The sequence below is a fragment of the Ambystoma mexicanum genome, chromosome 1q (assembly GCF_040938575.1).
Source record: "Ambystoma mexicanum isolate Mex_15411 chromosome 1q, UKY_AmexF1_1, whole genome shotgun sequence".
In the NCBI taxonomy this organism is placed as follows: domain Eukaryota; kingdom Metazoa; phylum Chordata; class Amphibia; order Caudata; family Ambystomatidae; genus Ambystoma; species Ambystoma mexicanum.
The window spans coordinates 622,027,205-622,053,981 of NC_090922.1; the positions used below are offsets into that span (position 1 = coordinate 622,027,205).

At 42.3% G+C, this 26,777-nt stretch overlaps 1 protein-coding gene across 9 annotated transcripts in view; it reads right to left on the reverse strand.

Moving 5' to 3' along the window:
* KLHL20 (kelch like family member 20) overlaps positions 1-26,777 on the reverse strand; it is a 1,054,184-nt gene that overhangs the window by 644,194 nt on the left and 383,213 nt on the right. For all 9 annotated transcript variants that reach the window (XM_069641184.1, XM_069641182.1, XM_069641180.1 and 6 more), the window contains one exon: positions 21,164-21,737. In XM_069641184.1, coding sequence (XP_069497285.1) covers positions 21,164-21,737 — 574 coding nt within the window. The remainder of the gene's footprint in view (positions 1-21,163; positions 21,738-26,777) is intronic.

Here is a 26,777-nt window from a genome sequence, read left to right on the forward strand (position 1 = left end):
TATTTTTTGTTTATAGAACATTATAATTGGCCTCATGGATTACACTCCATATTTACGATGCAGCATCTTGCCCCGTCGGGCCAGTGATAGAGCTTTTTTTTTTAATTTCAGTGCCCATGATTTTTTCTGTTTCCGACTAGTTAATCAGGACTCCTAGATATTTTATTGTAGTCACCATTTCTAGTTTTATTGCTTCAAAGAATATTGTTAGATGCTTTTTGTTGCTCTTTGGTTGGTTTTTGACATTGATCTTGAGTTGGTTTTGACATAGGTTTCGAGCTTGTGCATCTTTTGAGTCCGATTTGGGCTTGGTCAAGGATGACCAAATCAGCATACATAAAGTATGGTATTTGGGTGTTATTCAGTTTCGGGGGGTTTGTAGAGATGTTAGTTTGGCTGTCCATAAAGTCTGATATAAAAAAGGTTAAAGGAATGGTGCAGTCAGAAATATTGTCCCTATGGTTCGGGCATGTGTTTTTAACCATACGTTGATTGATCGTACAAACATTTCTTATGCACCTTACCGTAATTTTCGTCTTTTGTACGCAAGCGAAATCAGGCAGCAGGGCGCAGCCATCTTGTGATAATCTTATCAGTTGATGCATCGCCCAGGGTGGACTGCCTTTGCGGCACTAAATCATATCCCCCCCTTTGAGCCTGACATCACTAGACGCGTACCGCCCATTTCACAACGCCAAAGCACGTCTTGTGTCAACATTCTCTGCGCTTCAGCTAATGACTGTCGCCATGGAAATGGCAGGACGCCTCTTCCTCAGTAAGTATAAACAGTTTCACAGCACATCAGATTTTCTATTCCATTTCTCTCACTGTATTTCTTTGAGTATTCTGTGACTCGTTTCTGTGCTCTGGTCAGCTACCTTTGTTGCTTGTAGCCCGTGCAAACAGATACCGGTACCATTGTTAAATTATTTTCGTTTGTTTACCCCACAATGGCAACAATAATGCCCTACCAGTACGAGCCCGAGTATTCCGAGGTGGAATTACTGGAAAGAGAAAGATGCGGCAACGATGGGGCTTCGGACAACAGTTGGGAGGACGATTCAACAGATCTAGAGCCTAGTCGCATGGACAGCGTCTCCACCTGGTGTACCTGCAATCAGCGTGTGCTAATGCCAACCGAGGTGGAAAACTGCTCCTGCCGAGAAAACTCTGGATGCTTGGCCTACATATCGCAAGGCGAGCCACAGCCGCAATGCGTTACCGAGCTGCCAGACTTGATGGGGCTTATGCACGAACTTCGCGCAACAGTTCGCCCTCGTAATCCAAGTAACGAGTAAGTATACTCTGGTTGTGATGTTAGTTAGGCCACTACTGTTTCATGATCGTCTCCTGTATTGCCGCAACTTCAATATATCATTGTCATACCAATTTAGTCTTGCAATTCTCTAGTAATAGTCGTATAATAGTCGTTCAATATTGTGCCGTGTCTAGGTAGCATTTGTACTGGCAAAAATGCTATTGGATACAATAATTGTCATTGACAACTAAGGTTTAATGCACTTATCTTGGTCATTTAAAAACAGTTTGTATCCTTCTCTTTCACAGGTGGTACAGGCTGGTGGCCTATCGTTCTTTTACATGGTGGCTTTATAGGAGGCCTTGACACCGTGTTCGACGAGTAATACCTGCCTGTGTCGTTGGTGCCATTAGAGAAACCTTCCCCAGTGACAGCGGTCAGTACAGGGGATTTTCCCTCACTGTGCTGCAACCGGAACTTTACAATGTGTAGTAGTTTTGTGGCATCAAAATAAACAAAATATGATAATTTTTATCAATGGTTGCTTCAATTTTTCAGTGAATCAAGTGTGTCTCCATTCAGCAGTGTTCCGGGTCTTGCCTGCACACCCCAGGCCCATCCATCCCCCCTCCATTATCAAAAGGCAGCTCGCACCAGTGGCTGTGCGCTGCCAAGGGGTGCTGTCAGGGGAGCGAACGGCCAAGGTGCCAAATACCATGTACACTTCAAAGGTCTCTTACGCGCAGGAGTTATTGTTCACATGCCCTCCTCAGACCCTGTGTCTCCAGGCAAGCTCCCCTTGAAGCAAGCCGCGCCCCTGCAATCCACATAATACCACGACATGTACACGTCATTCATTCACATACACACCCCTTTTTGTAATTCTTTATAAACCACTTGATATTTATCATGAGAACATCTTTGAGCACTGCAATTCAACACGTAAACGCGCTACCCGAGAACCCCGGTGACCAATGCTAATATGCTTGTCATGCTATCTGAACTTCTGTGACCACTGCGAATCAGCTCGTCACTGTGCTACCTGTGAACATCTCCCTGTTCTCCTGCCACCAACTACTCTGCTTGCTGAATCGAACTGTTTGTTGGTCAAGGTAAAGGCATGTATCCTAATCATATCTCCTTCATCTCTAAATTTCTATCCATTTTGAACTAACGTACTCAGTAGGGTTATGTTCATTCATCTCATTGCCATTGACTTGAGCTTCATTTGTTATATTATCGATATATCAATTTTCATCAGTGTCAATTGGCATTGATTTGCAGCCTTAGTGGACTGTGTCTATAATCAGCATATTTTGTTTTGATGCACGATTGCACATTCAAGGGACGAGTAACATGAAATGATTTTCGTCACGTCAAAGAACTGTTTATGAAAGTTATCGTATAATACAGCCGTCCACGCTGCACTGGTTTTGCTGTGGTGACCAAAACAAAGCTTGCATTGAAGAATGTATGGTATAATTCCTTCATTCTCACGTTTTTATGCAAAGTAATTTTTGAATGTTGACTTTTTTTGCAATACATGCATGTTCAATTTTCGGTTGCCCTTCTAAGACCTATGAGAAATCTGAATACACTACAATGCATGTATTCCCAAAGACTGTAGAACTAATTAGAGAATACGCCATAAGAGCTTGAAAGTAGAATCAAAAAAGTCTTGGAGGGGTGATCGATACCGCATCTGCAGCCTGCACTTTAGCCAGAATATGTACGACACATCCTTGTACACAAAGAAGAATCAACTGAGAACGATCGAAAATTGCTCCCAAATGCTATTCCGACTCTATTTGTTCAAATGCCGCCTCAGGTGAGTCACGGTTCCGGATTTAGCTGTAGGCCTTGGGGTAGTGAGCAGGTAACTAAATGGATTGTTATTTTTGGTGTAAATGTCACTTATAATACTTTCCATATTTATTTGATTGTATAGCTTTTTAAATAATTACCATTTTGCTAAACATCAGTCCTTGGTTTTAGAAACTTCATAGAAAATTGATTTATGGCACAGATAATTGCTATATTATGCATTGAAATAAGCATAATGTTCTCGTATTCTGTCTCCTTACATGCCGATTTTTAATATTAGCATTTCTAAATCAAATAATACTTTCCCTTTACAACTCGAAGACTATGCACTGAATATGAAGGAACAAAATTCAGCATCCATATCTTGCCTGGAGTCATCAACCGATTAGAGCGCGTATCAGGTAGTCTTACTTCGCTATTCTGTTCCAGACTTGTTTTATGCATGGAATTTGAGATAATCTGATCATATTTACGTATCGTGTCATTCGTTTACACAAGGTTTCATTCATGGTTTGCTATTGATATGTACCTTTGTCGTCGTCCCAAAGTGTGTGTTCAATTTCCAATATTTTCATACATACTAATGCAAGTACTGTGTTTCAGGGAGTTGCTGGAGCGTCCTCTACAATTATATCATCCCTTGTAGTCGATGCGGAGCCAGAGGTAAGCGTACTGACAGTACCCTCTAATGAAAAAGTCGGTCTAATTTGATTTGTCATACAAATGACTCAATTTAAATGGATACTCTTTTCTAGGGATGTAACAAGATCCGTATATAGAACGGGAGGCACATGGATCCGAGTCGGTGCACTAGCTTGCTGTTGGTTACGTTAGAGTAAAGAAGGTTTCAACAGAAAGAAAGATCAGGCAATTTATAAACAGTTTCTCTTTTTAGCAAGTGTTTTGTACTGAGGCCTTCATAATATGCTTTTTTTAATGTAAATTGTCCGATACTGTATGTTGGATTTACACTGAACATCCTTTTTCCAATCTGTCCTCTAGTTGCCCATGGTGTACGGACTATGCAGACACAGACAGCGACACAAATGAGAGATGCTGCTTACCAAACCGTTCACCATGGAGGAACTATTAATTGAGGCGCGGCGTGTTCAGACTCGAGATGCCTTTGCCCAATGGCCAGAAAATGAATTTAATGTGACCAGCGAATCCAGCAAAGTGTTTTTGGACCATTGCTACAATGCGACTGCTCCACAAGATGAAGATGAAACAATGTATTGAAGATACTTTTGAATTAGTCGCAGACCACTTGACACAATCGACACCCACCAAAAAAGTGCCCCCCAAAAAGCAGTCGACATTAATGTTGAGAGGGGAAGTATGGAAGCCATTGGTGAATGTGACTCGTCTAACACAAGGCAGTAACTTCAAAATACATGCCACCTGTGAAATGTTACATAAAACATATTCATGGTCCGCTCAACCGATGCTGGGAAAACTGCAAGCTGGCAATCTACTGTGTGCAGCAGCTTTACTTTTCAGTGGCTCTAGTTTCAGGAAGTTGTCCAGTTTCTGTCATTTGTAGTACGGCGTTTTACAAATGAAATCCCACAAACTATCAACGTGATTATCTATTCACTGCCATTAGTGAAGCTTGGAAAATTGAACAATTGTCTATTCAAAGTACATTCTCCGACAAACTGTTCAGGATAGCAGGCGATGGACAGTGTGACAGCCCCAGATTTTCTGCTAAGTACTGCACATACCACTTTCAGGACATGGAAAGTAAAAAAATTGTGAGTTCGGTGGTCGTGCAGGTGTCTGAATGTAAATCTTCAGTGGCCATGGAGAAACTTGGTTTTATAGAAATCAATGGAAGATCTACAATTGAGGGGAATGCAAATCGACCTCATAGCTACGGACAGAAACGTTTCAATAGCAAAGACAATGAGAGAGCAGTTTCCAAATATTAAACATCAATTTGATGTATGGCATGTTGCCAAATCAATAACAAAATCTCGGCTGCAGGGAGGGGGGGGGGGGGGGGGGGGAGGTTCAGAAAGTATTTCACAGTGGTCCCAGTCTTTCAGCAACCATCTTTGGTGGAGCTCCAAAACATGTGATTGGTCTGTGGAAATTCTACTGGAAAAATGGCGGTCACTAATGCACCACTGTTCCAACGTTAACTCTTGGACAGAAAACCACATTTCCACCAATGTGAACATGGCCCTTTGTCCCCGGAGCAGGCACGGAAGAAGAAGTGGTTGATTGCAACTTCACCTCCACACAGAGCCCTTGAGAAGATTATGTTTGATAAAACTCTCGAGATCTGAAGGGACTCGCAGAATTCTGTCACACAGGAGATTTGGAGGTGTTCCACAATATTTGCCTAAAGTACAGGCCAAAGAGATTACATTTCGGCATCAGAGGGATGACATATAGGACATTAATAGCGGTATTAGCGCATAACAACAAGGAAGGCCGTGAACAATCTAGGACTGCAGGAAACTTAGGGATGCTTCGCTACTCTATGGCCTTTACGAAACGAAGCAAAAAAATGGGTGTTCAAGCCAGTATATGAGGAAATGGAATTAGATTTTGTGAAATATCTTATTAATGTCTTGGAGATGCATACTCATGGAATTGCACGTGATTTTGTTCAGAGCACACATAGTTTGCTACAAAACATTGACAACGTGCCCTGTCCACCCAAAGCAGAGCTCCTTGAACAGTTCAAATCCCGGTACAAATGATTACAACCTGTTTTTATTTTTCCCAACAATGTTTTTATGAAGTGTTCAAATAAAGTATGCAATTTCTCTTTTGAAATATATCCTCTTTGTCCTTTTGTTTTCAAATAGTACAAATTTTACGATTGCCATACAATGCAACACTGCTTTTACATTTCAGTTTCGTCGAGCTACTGTGGGACCTTCATTGATCGTGGTAGGGCCAGATGGATAACAGTGTGTAAGAATGTTTGGGTTTCGGCAGTTGCCTTACCATACAGTTACCCAAGCCGCTGAATAACTGCTCGTCACACAAAAGGGATGTGACCTAGGCTACATAAGAAGCTCTGACTGAAAACATACCATGGGGTAGGAGGCCATGAAATAAGCAGAGGTGGGACTACTGCTAGACACTGACTCAGTTGTTGTGTTTCCTCGACTACAATTTTGGAGTAGGGCGCATTCTGCCATTGCCAAGTTTCCTATACCCCTCAGCAGCGCCATGAACAGAGCAGTGACAGCCCCCACATTTTTCCTGTGCCCGTGCTTGAAATTCCAGTTCTCATGGATGCGTTGACACGAGATGTTGCAAACTTAAGAATGTATGTTCACTGTGAGTGAAGGCCACCAGCTTTGAATGTTTGCTTGCGAGCTGAGGAAGCCCACACGTCGCACACACAGTAAAAGGTTCTATTGTTTTTTGACCTTGACAGGACCATTCCGAAAGGGATTGAATTGAAGGAGGGGTGTAATAATGTAAGATATGATAAGGTTGTCCATTCCAAAACTGGACCTAAGTACATGTAAGTTCAGTTTATGAAAAGTCGTTCACACAGTCTGTGTTACGGTCTGCATTATGCCAATAGAATGGAAATGTCGAATATAATGGAAGTTTCACTTTAGATGATTTTATACCAGAACTAGTCCAAATATCATTAGCTGGCCTTTATTGCTGGGTTACATTATACTCGTTAGGTCTGTGTGGCATATTGCAATGAAACTCAAGTACAACATTTGTGTGCTGGTCTTTCTACCGGGCACATGGGCAGTCCAGCATCAACACGCATGTAGACCACCACTCGGTTCCCCCTGGTTCAACGCTAATAAATCATTACATTGTGCACCTCGAATTGTTGTCTCAGCTTCCGCATTACATTTAGAGCTGAACGTACTCCATTGCACTATCCTCGGAAGCAAATAGTGGAGTACTTTCCACGTTGTGTCCCCTCTGCTCACATTGTTTCACGGCTGTGCTAATAAGTAAAATGATTAATTGTAATAAAGATCGACTACTGAGACATTTCTATTTTTATGTTTTGCAAACAGGTACATCCTGCAATTCTGCGATCATCATCTATTCCAGACACCAACCGATGGTTTCTTCAACCGCCAGCTGCAGCTACATGTCAATCACTGGATTTATTTGACTTTTTTTTGGGACGTTCGCCAAGGGCCGATCTGCCCTTACGCTGTACCAGCGATTAGGAGCAACATAACCTTTACGGTGGTCTAGTGCCAAGTTGATGCAAACCTTGCAATTCACTGTGCGACCAAAGTGCTTCTTTTACCCAAAACGAACACCATGTGTACCCAAAAGGAACAGCTCGTCACTCACGATAAACATTTGCGGATCGAGAGCAAAGAAAAAAAAGTTCCAGTTTGATTGAATATGTCAATCCCTGAATGTTCTCGAAGCATTTACTGTGAAATAAATATACTTTACCAATTGTACAGTCTTGCGGTTTCCTTTTAAAGTAGTTTCATATTCCGAATTGTGACGCAATGTGTTGAGACAATGTGCGTTTTCCGAGCTCTGTGGAAAGTCGCGTAGGTGACGACTGGGTGCGTTTGGCTACGCTGCCTAGTAACGTCAGGGAGAAAGGCAGAGAACATCAATGATTTGGCGATGTCAGGCTCAGGGGCGGGGGATAGGATTTAGTGTCGCAAAGGCAGTTCACCCTGGGCGATGCAGCAACTGATAAGCAAAATCAGGCAGCAGGGCGCGGCCATCTTGTGATCTTGTGTACAAAAGACGAAAACTACAGTAAAGTGCATAGGAAATGTGTGTACAATTGATCAACGTATGGTTAAAAACACATGCCCGAACCATAGGGACAATAATATTTCTGACCGCACCATTCCTTGAAACAGGGTTGCTGCTAGTGTTTTAATCCATTCCAGATCATGATTTCTGCCGATAGGTAGCTTTTTTGTGACAGTCTGATCCTAAATGATGTATTAGAATACAGGGTGATAGAAATTGTAGAACCTGTTGGGCATTTCCAGGCCTTCAATTTTTTCCATACCATTGTTCCGTTTACGGTGTCGAACGCCAGCTGTAGGTCTATAAATACCGCATGGGTTGTTGGCTTGTCTATTAATGCTTCTAGTTTCAACAGATTTAGGAGAACATTGAGGTTAGTTCCTACATTCTTTGTAAAAAACCAGTTTGCCTCGGGTCACATCTGCCCGCACTCCTAGCCCAAGTTGTTCTCTTATTTAATAGAAAGGTTGCAAATACCTTCCCTAACGGGTCTAGGAGTGCAATTGGGCGGTAATTCCTTGGGTTTTTCCTATCCCCGTGTTTAAAAATGGGGATCAAAGTGGCAGTTTTCCATGTGCTTGGTATGATGTTAGTTTCATTGATGATTGAGAATATTTCCATACATAATTCAGCCCAGGCCTCTGGATTTTGTTTTAGCATTTCATTGCTCAGGCAGTCAGGTCCAGGAGCTCGAGATGGATTTAGCAGTTTGATTTATTTTATTATATCATTTAGGTCCCAGGTAATATCCCATTTATTTTCCTTTTCAGGTCTCAAGGTTGCTTCAGTTTGGTCGTCTGTTTGTATAGGGATGAGCAGTGATTTATCCAATCATTTTCTGTGACATTCAAAACATGTTTCCATGTTGGTCTATATTTACGTTTAGCAATGTGCATAGATATCTAATATTCTGGTTTCGCAATGCATTTAGCATCTGTTCAGCGTCTTTATGCATCATTTCTGCTGTTAACATTTTCAATCGGTTTTTATACTTTTGGTCTTAGATGTTTGATGGTATTCTTCGCATACCCATTGCCAGATTTCTTTGCTTTCCTGATTTTATTCCGCAAATTTTATAATTTCTGCAATTTGTGCATTATATGCATGGGTGTGGAGTTTAAGTTGTTTGTCTTTTCTCGCCGTTGATATCATGAAGGATTTTAACAACCATACATATTGTTTTTTTTTTTTTTTAAAGGTCACTGTATGGGGCCTGTTGGGTTTTGGTCAGTCCATCAACTTGGGGTTTTGAAAGCCTTAAGCGGTTCATTCCAGTGTTTAGTTCTAGGGTGGGCAATTGTATGTTAATTGATTCTGGGGTATTCACTGCCCATTCTATTGCTATTTTGGTGTGATCACTTTGGTCTGATGTTGTATTTGCACATTTTATGTTGTTCTCTGCTATGCCATCCGAGAAGTAGAAGTATTCAAGTACCGCAGTTGCTGTACCTCGTTACCAGGTTGGCTTAGCTGGTTGGTCTTCTGGATACTTCCCGTTGATCATATTCATATTTCGCTTTGGCTTAGCTGGTTGGTCTTCTGGATACTTCCCGTTGATCATATTCATATTTCGCTTTTCCATTTCTTTAGTCCATAGACGGGCTGTCTGAGGTAGTTTTGATTGATAGATTTTCATTCCATCCCGAGTAAAAATGTGGATATTCAAGTCTCTGCATGCTAGTATATCTGTATGGTTATTTTGGCGAAGGGTATAATCGATGGCAGTAAAGATGGTATCAATGACTATATCGGAGTTTAAGGCTATGGGGTTCCAGTATAATTTTATGATCAGTAGCTTATTAAGCTTCATTTTTCTGCTGTCTTTTTTTTACGTGTGAATTCTAGTGTCTTGTATTCCAATGTGGTTAAAAGGATCTAAGGACTAGGGTATGAGGTATGTTTGACTTCTATTGTACAGTCTATTTTTACACTAATGTCAGCAATCCTGCCACGGGCCGTCCTCTTGTCCGTTTTCTCGCAGGATTCATATACACAAAGTACCCATCACATATTGGTTATTCATAGAGCTAAGTTTGTTGTAGACCAATTTGAAATTTTGTGAGTTCATCATTGTCATCCCTCATTAAGTGGCCTGCACCTCTGGTATTCCAGGAGCAAACCGCTATTTTCATTCCTCGAGTTTTTTAATTGTTATTGATTCAATAATTCTCGTGGAGATTCCTGAAGTCCAAGAGTCATTCTCGTCGTATAGGATGAACTTATGAATTCTGTCTTTATTGTCTACAAGGCGAGTATCTGTTGCGAGCAATGGAATTAAGCTGGTCACTGTGGCTTTTGTCATAATCATTAGATAGCGGATCATAAGGATCCATCGTTATACCATGTGGACGTTAGTTTTTCTTTTTGAGGCTTCTTGTAGTGGTTGGGTCTCAGATTTTTCTTTTTTGTCCTGCATACATAAGAAGCCCATTTTCTTTAATTGGTCTGCATAGTCACTAAATTTAGCTATTTTTTTCTTCAAATCGTACCCATACTTGGTCAGTTTTTTCATGTGAGAACTAGTTTTATCTCTCTAGATTTGATGTTTTTTAGCTGGGGAATAACTTGTAGCAGACGGAGGATGTTTGTTCAGTTCAGGATTAGTCCGTCTGTGTGTCATCCGTTCAAAATTGATCATCACACACGTCGAGTTCCGTCTGGGGTTCCCAAAAATTGGTAGTTTAGGTATGGTCTCATTCAACATTTGTGGCAGAGTTATCTGAGAAACAGTCGGTTGTCAAATCTTGAGCTTGATCTGCAAATGAGATTTCCAATATAGAACTGTATTCTAACACTATTGCTTCAGATCTGTCCTCTGTGATGGTTTCTTCTGATAATTCGATTGTTTCATTATTTATCATATGCCCTTCCACATATTCATCCACCAAAATTAACGATTTATCCTCTCCATTCATGGTAGTATTGATATATATATATATATATATATATATATATATATATACACACATACATACATACATCTAAATCTCCCGTGTTTTTAATTCCTCTGACATCAACGGGTCCAGGTGTTGCTCTGGTTGGGTTGCAGACGCCAGATCTTTTTGTGTTGTTGCTGGTTTCTGAGATACCACAGAGCCTGGCTCTCAATCCTGTTTTTTTTCCTTGAGGGATTTTATTTTTGTTATGTATCATTTGTGGGGGGGATTTTCTGTAGATTTTTTTGTCGTTGAAATAACGGAAAAGTATCTGGTCCAGACACTGAGTTTCTGATTTGGTTGGCTCAATTGTGGAATCTGTGAGTTCACATTATCATTGTTTACGCCGTTGGATCTCTGTTCATCCATTTGTTTGTAATCTGGATTTGATATATTTGTGTTAACTTTGTTTTTTATTATGATGGTCTTTTTTCAGTACGCATGTCCTCCATTATCAGGACATCTCTTTCCTGTTTTTTCTGATGATTGGGGGGCTTTTGGTGTTATAGGTCGGTTTTAGTGTTAGATCTTGAATTTTTTGTCTGCTAGTATTCCCAGGATATCTTTGGTCATTTGGGCCTTAACAGCCCCATCACTCCTGATGATGTCGATTAGTCTTAATTGCCATTGGCTGGATGACTCAGTTCCTGTGTTCAATCTTGTTTCATTTTTTGTGGTGAATGCTTCCAGGTATAGTTTTGTGTGCATCACTGCTAGAAGGGTAGCTTTGTCTTTCATATATTCACCTATCGTTTCGTACAACTTGAGAAACAGATTCAGTGCATGAGTTGTAACAGCCATCAGGTATTTCAGTTCTACCATAGGTCCGAATAGACTCACAGGGAGGGTCATTGTGATTACAATTGCATTTCCCTTGCCCATTATCTTGTTGGCTTTTTTCCAATGCCTCATTTCCTTGTAATGGCTTTCCATTCCATTTTTTTATGGGTCTCGTTTTATGAGTTAACTCATTGGCAGTTATCCTTTCAGATCTTTGTTTTGCTGGCTGCTGTAACGGGGTTGAGGTCGTCCTTGTGTTTTGCGTACTTGGTTTCCCCATTTGTATTGTACCGAAAAGTTCCTTTCGTTTTTCATGATTTCCCCATTAGATCTTCAATTTCTGTAATGTCTAGATACAATCATTCTATGCGTTTATTTTGCAAAATTGGCAAATTCTTTAATGCTGAAGTTTGATTTTTCAGTTCATCATAATTCGCTTTCCAGATTGCTTTGGCTTGGGTTGCTTTATTCTTTTGTATTGATTGGGGGGTCATGTTAGGAATTTGATTTGCTGAAAATGTCGAGTTATCTTCAGTGTTCATGACATTTAATTCAAGTTGAACATCAATTTGCTGAATTATTGGCCGTTGGGCATCTTTCGTGGATTTATCTGTGTATGGCAAGGATTCACTACCATTGTCTAGTCTCGATAGGTGTTGGTTATCAGTGCTATTGAGCTTCTTTGCATGATGGTGATCCAAGTTCGCATTACACCGTTGTAAATTGCTGAGCTCTATTGTACTCTTTTCTTTCATGTCAGTGAATACTACTTCATCTTCATCATCATCATTCTTGTCAATCTTACATGTTAAGATGTCGTCTGTTATCAAAATGTTCGTATCTAAGTTGTCCTGCCACTGAGTCTACATCATCTCTACAATTTGTTTTGAGATCGTCGGCCGTAATTTCATTCTCATTATGACTTTGTTGATCTATGTTTTGTGTCGGTGAAAACGCCAGCGAATCCGCTTGTTGTTTCCATTAGAGAGGTAGCATGACCACTGGTGCAAGGAATGAATGCTTGGTGGGGGCTGTTTTAGCGCGCTGTCTCGTGCAAAGACCTGGTTTAGAGGCCATTACCTTTGTTGAGCAAGGTGGAGGGTTCGCTTTCCGTCACTTTGTCTTTTGTCTCTGCACCGGAGAGAGGCTTTGTTGTTAACAGGTGCCGTCAAGAATTGTTCGTTTGAACAAGCGGGGTGGTGCCAGTAATGGACCTGTATGCTGGAGTCAGTAGCAGGTGGATTACAGTGTGCGCAGATAACTCTTATTCTAGTATATCAGCAAATTGTCACAAAAATAAGGGTCAAAGGCGTTGGTGCCTGCAGTCTCCCTGATTAGCGGATCCTCAGATAATTCATGTCAATGGTTAATTGCTGAAAATCCACTGTTTTTGGCCAATCGTGAGGTGCTGTATTAAGGGGGAATCAAAGGCCCGTAGCCCGCAGTCTCCCCCCGGGATGACTTCTAGGATTTTCTCTCTCAGGTCGTTAATCGTACCATCCATTGTTCATTAGCTGCCACTATTTTCACTCGCGATTGCGACCCTCTGACGTTCTCTCTGCTCGCTAAAATATATCAATACATTGGAACTCGGGGCAGGTGGCATCGCTTTTTATGAACGTCCACACTTCCTTATATATCACTTGCATACTTTGGTAGATTAACCTTTCCTTTCTGCCAAGCTCAAAGTATGGAAAAAGGTTAAACAGGTTCTCAGAGCATGTGAGCACTTTAAATCTTCCAATGAAGTCTAGATAAAAACCTTTCCCAGCAATGTTGGTTTAAAACCAATGCATCACCAATGAGGGGCAGTAAGAATCAAAGTAAATGGAATAGAAGAGTCTGCAGGGAACCAGGACAGCCAAAGTCAATTGGAGCAAAGTCTATGGAGCTGAGGCACTTCTATAGTAAAAGTTTTGCACAAAGTTAGTGAGTTTGTTGAAGAGAAAGAGTCAAGCTGGCTCCTATCTGGTTGCAGATCCTGTGTTCCCGGGCCTCAGTCTTGGGGACAAGAGGGAGGGCATCTGGGGACTCCTGCAGCAGCAATTCGATGGTCGGCTGCAGCTACGGTCTCTTTTCGGATCAGCGGCACCACCACAGATTTTGGATACCGGTTTGGCTTCCTTCACTCCTCAAGTCCTGCACTCTGGTGAGGCGACTCTAGCTTTGGTTGTCCTGCTTTGGGGAGGGTCCTCAGGAGCCTTCTGGAGCTTTCAGCCAGTTTACAGACATAGCACTCGACTATGGATTTCTCGGTCCCTGGCACTCAGTTCCTGCAGCAGCAAAGTAGTACAGCCAGTCGTGGAAGGTCTTCCTGCAAAGTTAGTCTCTGGGTTAGTTGGTCCCACTGACCAGGGCCATTTTGTCACAATGGTCACATATGGGTGCTATACGGCAGATGAGGATTCAGCCTGCAGTAGAAAAGCACAATGGTAGGAACTTTAAACCACTGCCACCAGCCATTTAAAGTTGTGAGGGTAATTTAAAAAATGTTACATGAGTAAGTAGGAAAAGGGGCTACTGGTTAGGCCCCCAACCCCCCAGCACTCCACATAAGATGTTGTGTGCTCGACCTACAAAGAGAAAAGGCAAGTCAAGTCAATCTCACTTTACTATTCTTGGGAATGGTAATTCACCCAAGAAAAAGGTATTTAAACCTTAAGAGAAATCTAAAGGATTTCTCTGTGACACTGCACCTAAAGTGCTGTGTCACCATACAAAAAAAAAAAGTTGACCATGGAAACGGTGATGCCGCTTCCGGGAGTGCCTCGACAAGGACGAGTGGCGGGAACTACTCTGAGACCGAGAGCCCCTGTATTCCTTCCGACGGGGAGAGTCACACCTCGAATCGTCGGTGGAAATACCCATAGATTTTTTTGGTTTCACGAGATTTGGAAACCCGACCTACCTGCAACTTCCCCTTACGCTTCTGCAAGGCGTTGGCAGTCAACGACTGGCACTTCGAGCAGTCGTCAGTATCATGAGTTTCGCCCAGACATCACAAGCAGATGCCTAGTACAGACCTGCACCGCATTTTGGACTTACAATTCCGGCATGTCTTAAACCCAGACTGCAGAGTCGGAGGGGTAGAAGATGAAGACATTTTGTTCAAAGATGATAACTAAGCGCACCGAGTTCTCGAAGCAAACAGGTTTGTGGAAAAAAACAGAACTGAAGCTATGTGCACTGCGACCTATTTATAACATCCGGTGACGTCACCCTCGACGGAGGCCTTCGAGGGACATCGACCTGACTCCATCGACGCAGGATGCCCTCTCCGGTAAAATTCCAAAGCAGCGCAGCTGTGGACATTACATGTCAAAGATGTGGAATACATTTGACACAATCCATTGGAATGGCTAGTTATTTTGATCTTGGAAATATAGTTCGAAAACTAAAAATAAGGAAGGTGTAAAGAAAATGTCCCAGCCAACCTAGCCTGAAAGCCCCCCATGTACTCCCGCCATTTAGAAGGTCCCGACACACCTTAAAATGCAAATTGCATGCAGCATTTGCTATTCTTACATTAAGAAATCTACTTTTGTGAGGCCTCACGAGTTAGCACGCTTTGGCTTTGTTTCAATGATGGGTGTCAAAGGGTGCACCGTCTATCCATTTACACATTCCAGACAAACGTGTGGTGATCTGGAATGATGCAGAGTCTGACGAAGTGAAGGCATGTCAGGTGATATAAACTTTTATACATCAAAAATAAATGCAATCCTGTCCAATCCGTAAAGGTGGTTTTCCCTACCTCAACCAAACGAAAACTCTGGTCCATCTTGAAGTCTGATGTCCAAAGCAAAGGTACCTACTGTCCTAGTCAAAACTCCTACTCTATCCTGTCCCTTAAACACAAATCACTAAAGAGTTCTTATATTCTAACCCAGGAGAATGACTCAGTTCGTGTTTGACAACGGTGCTCAGAAATATTACTGAACTATGAAAATGGCTCCCTTCTAGTTTGTTTATAACCAACTTTTAGCAGTTTTTTCCTGGACTTTAAGACTGTCTTTCAACTTGCCCCACCGGCACTAGGGAGACACTCCCCAAGCTCTCCTCGACTCTTCAATGGTTTGAGTTACTTCAATTTCAGATTCTTCATCAATTCTTTAAGTTCTTTCCACAGATTTAGTGTTCTCTACTTGAACACTATCCTTCAACTTGCGCCCAGTGGGACGAGGAAGAGGCTCCGAGTCCTTCGCGATCTTATCAAAACCACAGACTTATTAAATGACATGGGAATTTCCTCACAATATGATGTACTTCTTCTGTCTTTTGGTTTCACTTTCTCAAATTTTTCTGGCCACCTCCCATACTTACTACCGCTACAGTCTCTCTGGGAATTCTTCACCGGTTTCTCCAGGTGTCACGGGTTCAGTCTCGCTCTTCTTCAGCCCGTTTGACTTTGCGGCGCCTTACTGCTGGCATTCTGGGCACAAATTTCGTACCAAAAATATCCACCCCTTACAGGTCACGCAACCAGTTCCACGTACTTCCCTTAGTCGCCTAAGCCGCTTCACAGTAGGCTAGAGTTGGTGGTCTCGCCATAGTTCTTGGATCGCATTGTCCAGCCAACACATGTCATGCCGCCACCACCACACTGACTCCACTTCAAGGTTGTCGACTCCCAGCTGACGGACAAGAAGCTTTCCTGGTATCCATTGATGCGCTCGTCACTACGCACAGCTGCTTTGATAGCCTGTGAACACCCAGTTTCGAACTAGTGGGCTTTTTGTCAACCACCAAGCTCGCCAACTTCTCCTTCCCAAGGTTGTTTTTAGTCCTTTACTGTTTAGCTTCAGTAGCTGGGACTATCTAAGCATAACAGTTTGATTGACAACAGCTGGTCGAACACTCTTCATGCTTGACAGTAGCGTTCTTGGGTTCTACTTTCTCCCAATACCCATCATAGTGAGACTGTCTGCCACATTGCAATGACACATCAGGGTTGGATGATAATGGGGCCGTGTCTCAGATGCACGTCCTTGTCCCGTAGGGTGGGGGCATAGTCTAGGCCCATGAGATCCTCAAGCATGTCACCACCCCTGCGGGGGACAATCGATTAACGGCCTTACCTCCCTTGCCTCCGAGAGGGGCTCCCCTCTGGCGGAAAGTGACATCTGGAGCATTGTCACACATCTGCAAGAATAACGTGGCATAGTTCTAGAACTACATGCCAACCAAAAGTGATAGGTGCAAGGAGTCTCCCAACCGTGTTAAAATACAACTCTATTCTGTGTATAGCAGAATTGGTTGCTCTATAAGGAGGGAGAGAAAATATCAGGGATAGTAAAACATAGCTATCCAGGATGCCTTCCTCGCCTCCAAATTTCTGTCGAGTCAGTCGTAGTCAAAGCCTGTGGATCCAGGGACTTGAAAAGAAGCCCTATAAGAAGTTTTTCTTCCAGAGTCTACCAGGTTAGGCTTGGCAGATAACACCTTTGTACTGGAGCTCAATCATATGGGAAGAAGAGCTAAAGTAGAAATGATATGAGTAGGAGTCTTGTCAGCAAAATCAGCAGCCCGTTTAAGGAATAAGACTGACCAGTCCACTTTAAGTCCAACAAATGTAGGAAGTCCCATTGCTCTGGGAAAACAGCATAGCGTTCAACAGAATTGGGTTTTTTGGGTGGAAGGAAATACCCTCGCATCTCTACTTCATGTACAGCCCCAAGGAAATGGAGCATTGTGACAATTGCATCTAACAGCCTATGTTATGCCTTAGGGAAAGGCAGGTTGCTCTTTAGAAACCAGATAGTGATTTTTGATCAGCAAGGAGTTAATACAGATTTAAATCAGGGCATGGTGCAAATGTTCTTGGTGTTTAATCAAACTAAGGAAATTACTGGGTATTCATTGTTGGCCACCGAAAATATACATAACACTGATGTTCTGGTGGGCTTGCCAGATTGAAGTGAAAGTCTTTTTCTAAGGTTAGTTCTGTTTATTGCTTTTAACAAGCCATACAAACCTTCTGTTGCAGGGTGCATTTAAGCACCATAAACTATCCAATAGCAAAAAATCTTCTTGAATTTCTTCAAAAACACAATACACATTTGTGTTGAAACTTTCTAAAATCAGATAAAGAAGAGCAACCATCATTTAAACATTAAACAGTTAAATAATAAATACAATACAATTTCGTGCTATTTACTTTCTCAACGATATTTTGGAATATATTAGTACATTTCACCATGGTGTATCAACGGGCCCATGAGGTAAAGCAACATCACTTCTCCAACACTCAAAGCCTTTTGTTCTATTAATGACTCTCGACTCAAACTGGATGCAGACTACAAATACTTTACTATAAATGGGAATGCCATCACTGTCTTGATGGAACTGGAAGCCCTAGGGGTCTATCCAGACTCAACTCCTCTCCTTAATCAGACATGTCAATGCAACGGCCTCTGCTGCAGCATATACTGCTAAAGTTATTAACGCCTGCAGACAGAACGCTGCATCACACTAGCCAGATCCCTCATACTATCCAGACTTGACTACTGCAATACCCTATTTGCAGGTTCCTCCACAAGCAATATAAAAAAACAAGTAATCCAAAATGGCGCATTGCAAGCAGCTCTAAATATCCCCAGGAAAGAATACATTTCTGCAGCCATATGGAATGTCCATTGGCTTCCTGTTCAAGACCGCATCAGATTAAAAACCCTGTACATCATGCACAAAATGTCTAACAAACACGGCCCTGAAGTACCTCTCCAACATTTTAGCCAAACCCCACACCAACAGACCCACCCTGGTATCTACCGCACACCTCACTACACAAATTCAAAAGAGCTAAAGTAGGGGGTTGCAGCTTTCCAGTGGTGGCCGCCAAACAATGGAATGCCCTGCCCTCATCACTCGGATCCGAACCATTCCTCTGGTCCTTCTGAAAAAAACGCAAGACTTGGCTGTTCACACAAGACCCACAGACCACAATGTATATCATAACGGTTCTTAATGTCTACTTTTGATTGTTTCCATGTATGTATTCTCACCAGTGCCCAGATGACTGAGGGTTCGGTGCACTTTACAAATGCCAACATACATAAATGTTGAATTTAAGTCATTCTGGGTGTAGTCATCCGTTTACATGCAAACACTTGAAGCCTCAAAGTCAGTTTTAGGCCCCCACATACAGTGAGTTACATGAGTTCAACTTTGAGAAGACCATGGTGATAGCTAGGAGAAATAACTAAATCAGTTTCAAAAGTTGGATCTAGTAGCTGGAGGAACTTGCAACATGTGGGAAGCCACATTTAGATCAGAACAACTAGGGTTTGGAATTTTGATAAAATAGGAATGTTATGCTCATTTGAGAGATATGCGTTTTAGGGAAGAATTTAAAATGGTAGGCAGGAGTGCTAACAACTTCCAAATCAGTCAAAGAACCGTTCATGTTGAACTAGTGGTTGTTCTAATGGATAGCTAATGGATAGCTTACCAATGTTTGTAGTGACGTCACCTGCAATTTTAAGGCATAGTTGCAATTCATGTTATAGTTTGTCCTATCTCATGGTGAGGACAGTGGCACTTGCCAGTGGTTGCCCAATCTTACGGGTGAAAATATATCTTATAAAGAAGCAGACATTTTGTCTCACCCCCGCAACAGACAAGCTGAGATCCTGCCAGACTGACTCTTCGGTACAAGAAAGTCTGTTGCACAGGTATGGGTAGTCTCTGGCGTTACCAACTAGAGAATATGAGAAATATGCTCCAGAATCCCAGTTTTTCAAGGCCCCAGCAGGCTCTATTTAACATTCAGCACTCCTGCTCTTGGCCTATAATAGTGGGCAAGAGAATAATGGTGTGATGTTCTCCCACCTCCGAGTATGTGGACTTGTTGACATCTTTGCCAGGGAGTGCTAATCAGTGAATGCTTCTGCCAGGTGCTAGTACCACATGTTATCGTAGTTGTCTTGACTGGGGTGAGCAATGAGTGCGGGGTGGGGAGGATGCAGTAAAAAGCTGTAATGCTTTATTTGGCAAGAGTTCTTCCATAAAAATGCCCCCAGTCAGTTCCTTCCTCTTTAAAGACATACGATCATGCTATTGAAGGGAAGTTTTGTTCGAAGGACTTCAAAACAGATATTCGACCCTGGTCTACCATATTGGAAATTCCCTCAAATTATGGAGTCAGTGGTAGCCAATAAGAGCTTGTTTATACTTCTTACATCTGATCAAAAGGAAACAATCAGATGGAGGGAAAACTGAACGCATCTTCTGACTTTTAGGTATGAGTGGGGGGTGGGTGGCGGCAAAAAGAAAGGGTTAAAACACTAGCATACTAATTGGTAGTCCCACTCATTTCATAAAACCCTTAAAGGAAAAAAAGCTTTCAGAGTTCAGGACATCAATTTAGTCCTTCTGTCCCAGAAACCTCTCAGCTAAGGGATACACTGTCAGATTAATGTATGTATGAAGCAGCACTGACATTTCAGTTAGCCAACCTAGTGGTAGTATCAAGAATCTTAGTCAACTAGTATGCTTAACACTGGCATGGTGTAGTCTGGCAGGAAGTATGAAGGTATTTTTCATTGTCAGTTGTTGATTTTATTAGATAACATGCACATAATTCCACTGAAATCCAACTTGTAAATGTAACAGATCTACTCAAATCAGTAAGGACAGCACAGGGGCTTACAAGAGATCTTTGATATTTGTATAATAATTAAACAGGCATTTCATTTTTTCAATAAAACACAAACTCTTCGCCAAGCAGCTCGCATATCTAGAACGGGAACTAATAGACACTGGTGCAGGATTCATTTACAGACATACGAGCAGCATTGGATCTACACTATGAAGGCTGTATTAAGGGAACTGTGATCCTGTGTGTTAATCTAATGCATGCTAGGGATTCAAGAGACTGCTGTAATTAAGGACCAGAGTTAAGTGCATCATGTACTTGCACATCACAAAGAGATTAATGTGCACTAACAGAGCTGCATGGGTTCTCAATACTGAAGTAACGCAATTAACAGACTTCTACAATTATGACCCACTGACCAAACTGAATGTGGTTCTCAGTACTGAAACTTATGTACAGACAAAGCTATATGGTGTAGTACTGCAATAGCGGTAGAGGATCGGAGAGGGTATTATTTTACTTTTGAAGAGTGATGGCAAAGGGTCAGATTGGTAGTCATCTCAGTTCTAAAATCTCCCAAAAATATTGCGTTTTTTCTTTGCTGAGCAGTTTTGTAGAATGTTTAAAGCCAGGCAAAAGCTAGGTGTGTTAAGAGGGTTCTGGATAGGATAGTACAGAAGAGTGATGACAGCTAGTAGCCAGTGTGGAAGTGCTATGATGCATCAGAAGGCGTAATCTAAGAATTACAATTAGTGGATGTAAAAGGGCCGGTTTGCAGTCCATTATCAGAAATTGGGGAAATGCGCGTTTACACAAACCATCAACGCAAATAGTATGCTTTGTCCCATGCAGCTCGAAAAGTGATCCAACTGAAGTGAGCATGCTCATGCAAAGTGCCATAAAACAGAAGCAAACAGAGGCTTAGCCCATAGAAACGAATAGTCCAATAGACTTAAATGGATTTCGTTTTTTGGATTTAAGCATTTACATTCCTTACCAACTCCCATTACTCAAAACTCCTCACTTTGGTGAGTTTACCTCTTGAAAATTGTGCTGGGTGAACTTGTCAGCAATCCTCAGCAGTTCGCGGCAGGAATGGGTGTCTGCGAAGGCACGGATGCCTAGACAGTTGGATGGGTCGAGCTGGCGCTTGAGGAACTCACAACAGGCCTCTTGAATCTCAGCAAGTTGCAGAAGGCAAGCAGCTGGCAGCAGAGTCTGCACGTTGCCCTCCTCCACAGTGATCTGTGAGGTGTAGGCAAAGTCAATAAGTAGCTCCATGGCGCGCTCATCGATGTCTCGGATGACCACCTCAGTCTGACGGCTTTCAGCAAGCTCCCCAGTAAACATAGCCCGAAAATAAGGACTGCAGGCAGAAAGGATCACCCGATGGGCATATATCTTCTTGGCCCCTACCGCCAGAACCACATCGCACAGTTCCCGGTGCTTGCGCAGGAGGTTAATGACCTCCAGGGTCTGGCGGGGATGTTTGTCCGAGACATAGGGCATACGAGCAGGCTGCGGCACCCCTTCTGGAAGCTTGTTTGGGTCGCCCAGGGTGCAGCGGCTCGTAACATCCATTCCTGTCTCTCCTGGGCGAGTGCTGGTACACCTGTGGAGAAAAAGTATGAAATAGGTCACAAAATGTTCTCACGGAAAGAAAAGACTTGACCGCATCACAATCCTAAAAAAAAAAAACAAAAAAAAAAAACACAAAAACACATAACAGCCTTATTATCCCATTTTACTATCAGCAGTAACTTGCCCTACGGTCAAAATGTGGCACTCCATAAATTCCAGCACAAATAATCTTCACAATTATCTTAACAGATTTCAATAGCCACAGCTTCAAAGTGACAGTCTTTCATGTATGCACAGATAATGGTGGCACTGCACACATCCTGCCTTGTTGAACATGATGCAATTCGACAAACCAATGGGCTCTACATGGCCCCATGCAGGAAGAAACCCTTTGATAATAAAAACAGTCTGCTTTGGTCTTACTACTATACCTGCAAAACGTACTACAAATAGAACAAAGAGGTTCCACACTAGACAAGCAGCTACATTAAATCCAGAGCTTTAGAGTCTTGCCAAAAGCATGTGCACCAAGGTCAGAGAGGTTTTTCTATCCGTAGATCAATCAACAGATGAAACTATTACTTCTGCTCTAGGATATAGCGGACTAGTTGACCTAGAGATGAAGTCGCACTGTGGTGATGGCTTACATCAGCTACCCAAAAGCAGAGCAGCTGGGTGAAGACTTCTGGGCCGTCCAGCCAAACACCATTGAAGAAGAAAAAAAAGGAACCGATTTGTTTGTTTTTGGTACACCCAACATTTTCCACTATTTTCCACCATTTTCCACCTTGTTTCGATTTTCTAAATGCCAACCGCATCCATCTATGCTCTGCTTTTTTTAAGCCAACAGATGAGCCGTTAGCACGCTGGCCTTTTTGGTTTTGTAATTGCAAGTGAATTAGGGGTTGTGCTACTGAGTATCTGGAAGTCTGAATTTATGCTTCGGGACCCTGTTAATAATTCGATGTAGGGTGAGTGTTTCCCAACTTGTCCTTCAATACGGATATCTGCTGAGGCTATATGGCAATAATGGACTGATTGTTCTGTTGACAAAAGTTCACTGTTTTTATAAATTAGTATATCCTCTGTCATGCTTGGGCAGATGTGTGCTATCCGCACAGGATGCTTTCTCATGGTCAAAAGGTAAAATACAATGCTCGTTAGTATTGAGTCCATGATAACAACAGTTCATTTATTTTAGTTACGTTTGTGGTATACAGTGTAGAGAGAAGAATCATCGTTACTCCGACTGATGCTCTTGATTGTGCCTTTTGGCTAATCAGGTGTGTGAGGGGTGGTCACCACAGTTCATGCGCAATTTAATATCAAGACAACTTCTCTTGCTGGTGAGTTTATCTCTTTCAAATTGTGCTAATAATTAGATATTAAATTGCACTTGGGCTCTGAGAAAGTGCCTTTATACGAAACATGTGTCAGCTTGTCTGGTTGGTTGGAAAAGAGGGCCTCACTTATTCTCATCCTTTGGGGTACATACAAAACATAGCAACAGGGGAAAAAAAACTAAACAGACAGCCAAGCGCAAGATATATACTCCATAGTTTTCCTGGTACCAAAGTCATTGAAAGAAATCTCCCCTATCTATCTAAAAACACAACATCAAAATTGATTAAGATGGCACACTTTTAGGCAGGGCCTCTTAGTATCTTAGTATCTCAAGGGGACTTGACGAGCACCATCGATCTCAGTGATGTTTACCATCAGGACCCTTTTCATTCAACCACAAGTATAGGCTCTGCAGCGGGTGATCATTTTCAAATTGTAATTTGACCCTTTAGGATAAAGCCAGTGCCCAGCACAGTGCCTTCACAGAACTCCTAGCCTCCTAACCCCTTGTATGGATTTACTGAATGAGAGAGGAGGGATCATGATACACCCAAACATAGATAATATACTGATCATGCCCCACCCACTCCCCACAGGTTCAGAGGCACATACAAAAGGCATGTGAAGTCCTACAACACTTTGGCTTCCAAACCAACCTTGTTCCATCCAGTTCCTCAAATTCATAGAGGCACTATTCCAAACAGATCAGGGTCTGGTTGGGTTACCAAACATCTCATCTCTTCTCTCTACACACAAAGCAATGGCCAGAACTTTCCTAAGGGTGCATTGCCTACTGGCACAGTAAGTCCTAATAGCATGGTTAATGGAAAGACAAAAATTGGAGAAAAATATCACAATCAACAGCTCAAAAAAGAACCTGCAGTGGTGGCTCAATCCATCTCACCTAGAGGCAGGGACTCTGTTTCTCCAACCGAGCACAGCAAACACAGAGGACAGCCATAGAGTGTGGTGCAGCACACTCTGCATGTTTTCCACAGAAGCAAAAGTTGTAGCAATTAATGCTCCGGGTTTCTCCAACTGGACAGCAGTAAAAGAAATCCATAGGACACTACTCAAGTTATCCCTTCACATCGAATACTGATCAGAACAGAATCTAACTACCAAGTCATTAAACAATGAGGGCAGCTCATGATTCAATCACCTACCCTCTTTTGGAAACGCACTTTGCATAAATGGCAAAGAAATATCCATTATCCCGTCACACCTCTCTGGGAGTGAAAAGTAGAAATGTAGACTCATGAGCACAGTACTTCGATTCTAAAATAAAATAAAAATAAACCCTCACACATCAGCCAGTAAGAGCAGTTGCACTGTTCTAGGTTTCCAGTCATTGTATCTTTTTGCATCCCCCAGAGTATGCACAAATAAAAGACCTTTAATCCCAGTTCATAGGGTAGTTACACACAAGGGTTTCTCAGGCTCCTGTAACATTGATAGCTTTCCCAGCTGTTAATCACAATATTCATGCTTGCCTCAATCCCCATCAGTGTTTTTGCATCATCTGGTTTCTCAGGCTCCCATAACCTCGTCTGCTTTACTTGCGGCTACTCATCTCTGTAGCTATGGTCCAACATATGCAGAGCTCAGGGGCTCCGGCTCCCTCATTCTTATTGGTCTCTGCGTCCTACCGGCCCACCACAGCTCGATAGTGGTTGCACCACCAAATAAGACGCAGGTCTTCCAGTCTATGCTCCCTCTCCAGCCTCTGTTCCTCTGTCAGCTAGAATGCCAACCCTCAGGTGTCCAGCTCACGGCTTGCTCACTCTCCTCGCTGCTACTGGTCCTACAGCCCAGCTTGGCTCCAAACATTCAGTATGTCAACGATGCAGAGGCTTGCCTCTGCATAGGGGTTCCCTTTCCTATGTAGGATTTTCTACTCTTGTAAATGCCACAGGAATAAAAAAAAAAACTGTTGTCCTTCACAAACCATGGCGTTCAGGCTGTATTCAGCTTTGCCTGTATCCAATACCTGTAGAGGACAATCTTTGTAGAATATAGTCATTGCAGGAGATAGTAAAGTCTTTTCCACACCATATATGCAAACAGGGTGATTTGGACGAGGAGTTTGCTCTAGAATGGACGCCCTAGTCCCCAAGAGGTGGAGTCACTCTCAGTGAGGTCCGACTTGCCCAGACCCCTATGGAGTGCCTGCATAGCGGGCTCACCTCCCTAACCTCAAAGGGGGTGGGCTCACCTCTGGGAGAAGGGACGAATTGTCCAGATTCGTCACAGTTCATACTGTGTTTTTAATCACCAGCACGTTATCGTTTTTTTTTCGTTCCCCATTTTTTTTCTTTCCCTTTATTTTAAACTTTGAACGAGGTTTTCTTCATTGTAAACTGTCTACAATGTTTAAACTTTCTATGATTTCTAATATGTCTTGACATGTATGGATTTTCATGATTTGCTTTGAACATTACCTCAGTCTAAGTAGAATAAGATTATTTCAAATCTGCCCTGCAGAAGCGTGTTGGGGTGAAACCAGTGTTGGCAGAGTTCTTTAGACAGTCAAAGATATTCCTGTAAACAAAAAAAAAATCTATCCCAGGGCGTTAAATTTGGACTCAAATCGTTAGTGATATTTGACTCTTGGCGGTAAACAAATAGTGTGTTGTACATATAGAATTGAAGTGGCGAATGGCTTTTTAGGCCTGCCTAGTAGCTTGCAACTTACATTTGTTCCCCCGTCTATGCTATATTTTAAAGACCGTATCTATATGAATGTACTCGGAAATTCACATGTAGCATGCTTGTGCAGAAGAAACTGTATAGGTTACTGAATAATGTATGCTTGTGCAGAAGAAACTGTATAGATCACTGAATAATGTTACTGTAAAGCAACAAGCCACTTGGCAAAATCGAGTCACATTTGTAATATCATAGTTGAAAGGATTGCAATGTAATGACCACAGTAACCTGTAATTGCTCAACCAATTGCAAACGTGCATCCAGAACCCTAAATGTTCTCTATATTTGCCAATATTGACTGGAAAGGAGGAGAGAGTCCAGGATCTGGATATGCATATGAAGTTGGCATGCACTATTTTTGTACAAAATATAGTGGCTAAGGCACTATCACACAACAGGTTGCCTTCATATCCATTCTAAAATCAATAGTTCACTTGACAACATTGGTTGTGTCCCATGTAACGAATCACAGGAATTTGTCCCTTCTATCCCTGTGAGGCTAGGGATGCGAGCCTGCTCCGCAACACCCTCCTTAGGTGATGAGGCAAGCAGGACCTCACTGGAAGACTCCCCTTGTGGGGAAAAGGAATCCTGTTCATGTGAGGAATTCTCTAAAGATTCATCCAAGATTTTCTCTGCCGACATTCTAACAGGATCCATAATGAAGGTAAAAGAATGTGTTATTGTAAAACTAATAATGTGCATGTCCCTTTAAATAGAAAACCCCATTTAACTGGGACGAGCAGTATTAGGCAAGAGGATGAGGGGTTGCAGAACGCAGAGACGGTAATGCTGGTGAAAGCCAAGGACTCAGTCACTATGACAAGGGGAGAAGACTGGGAACTCTAAAGAACCTGCAAGTTACAAATCTGGCAGGCGTTCTGGAAACTGTAGATTAAGAGAAGGAGCAAGTGGTGGCCTGACCACAAAGACTTGAAAAAACTTTAAGAGACTAGAGGGAATATTTATCTGGACCTCTTTAAGACAACCCTCAAAACGTCAAAACCACTAAACATAC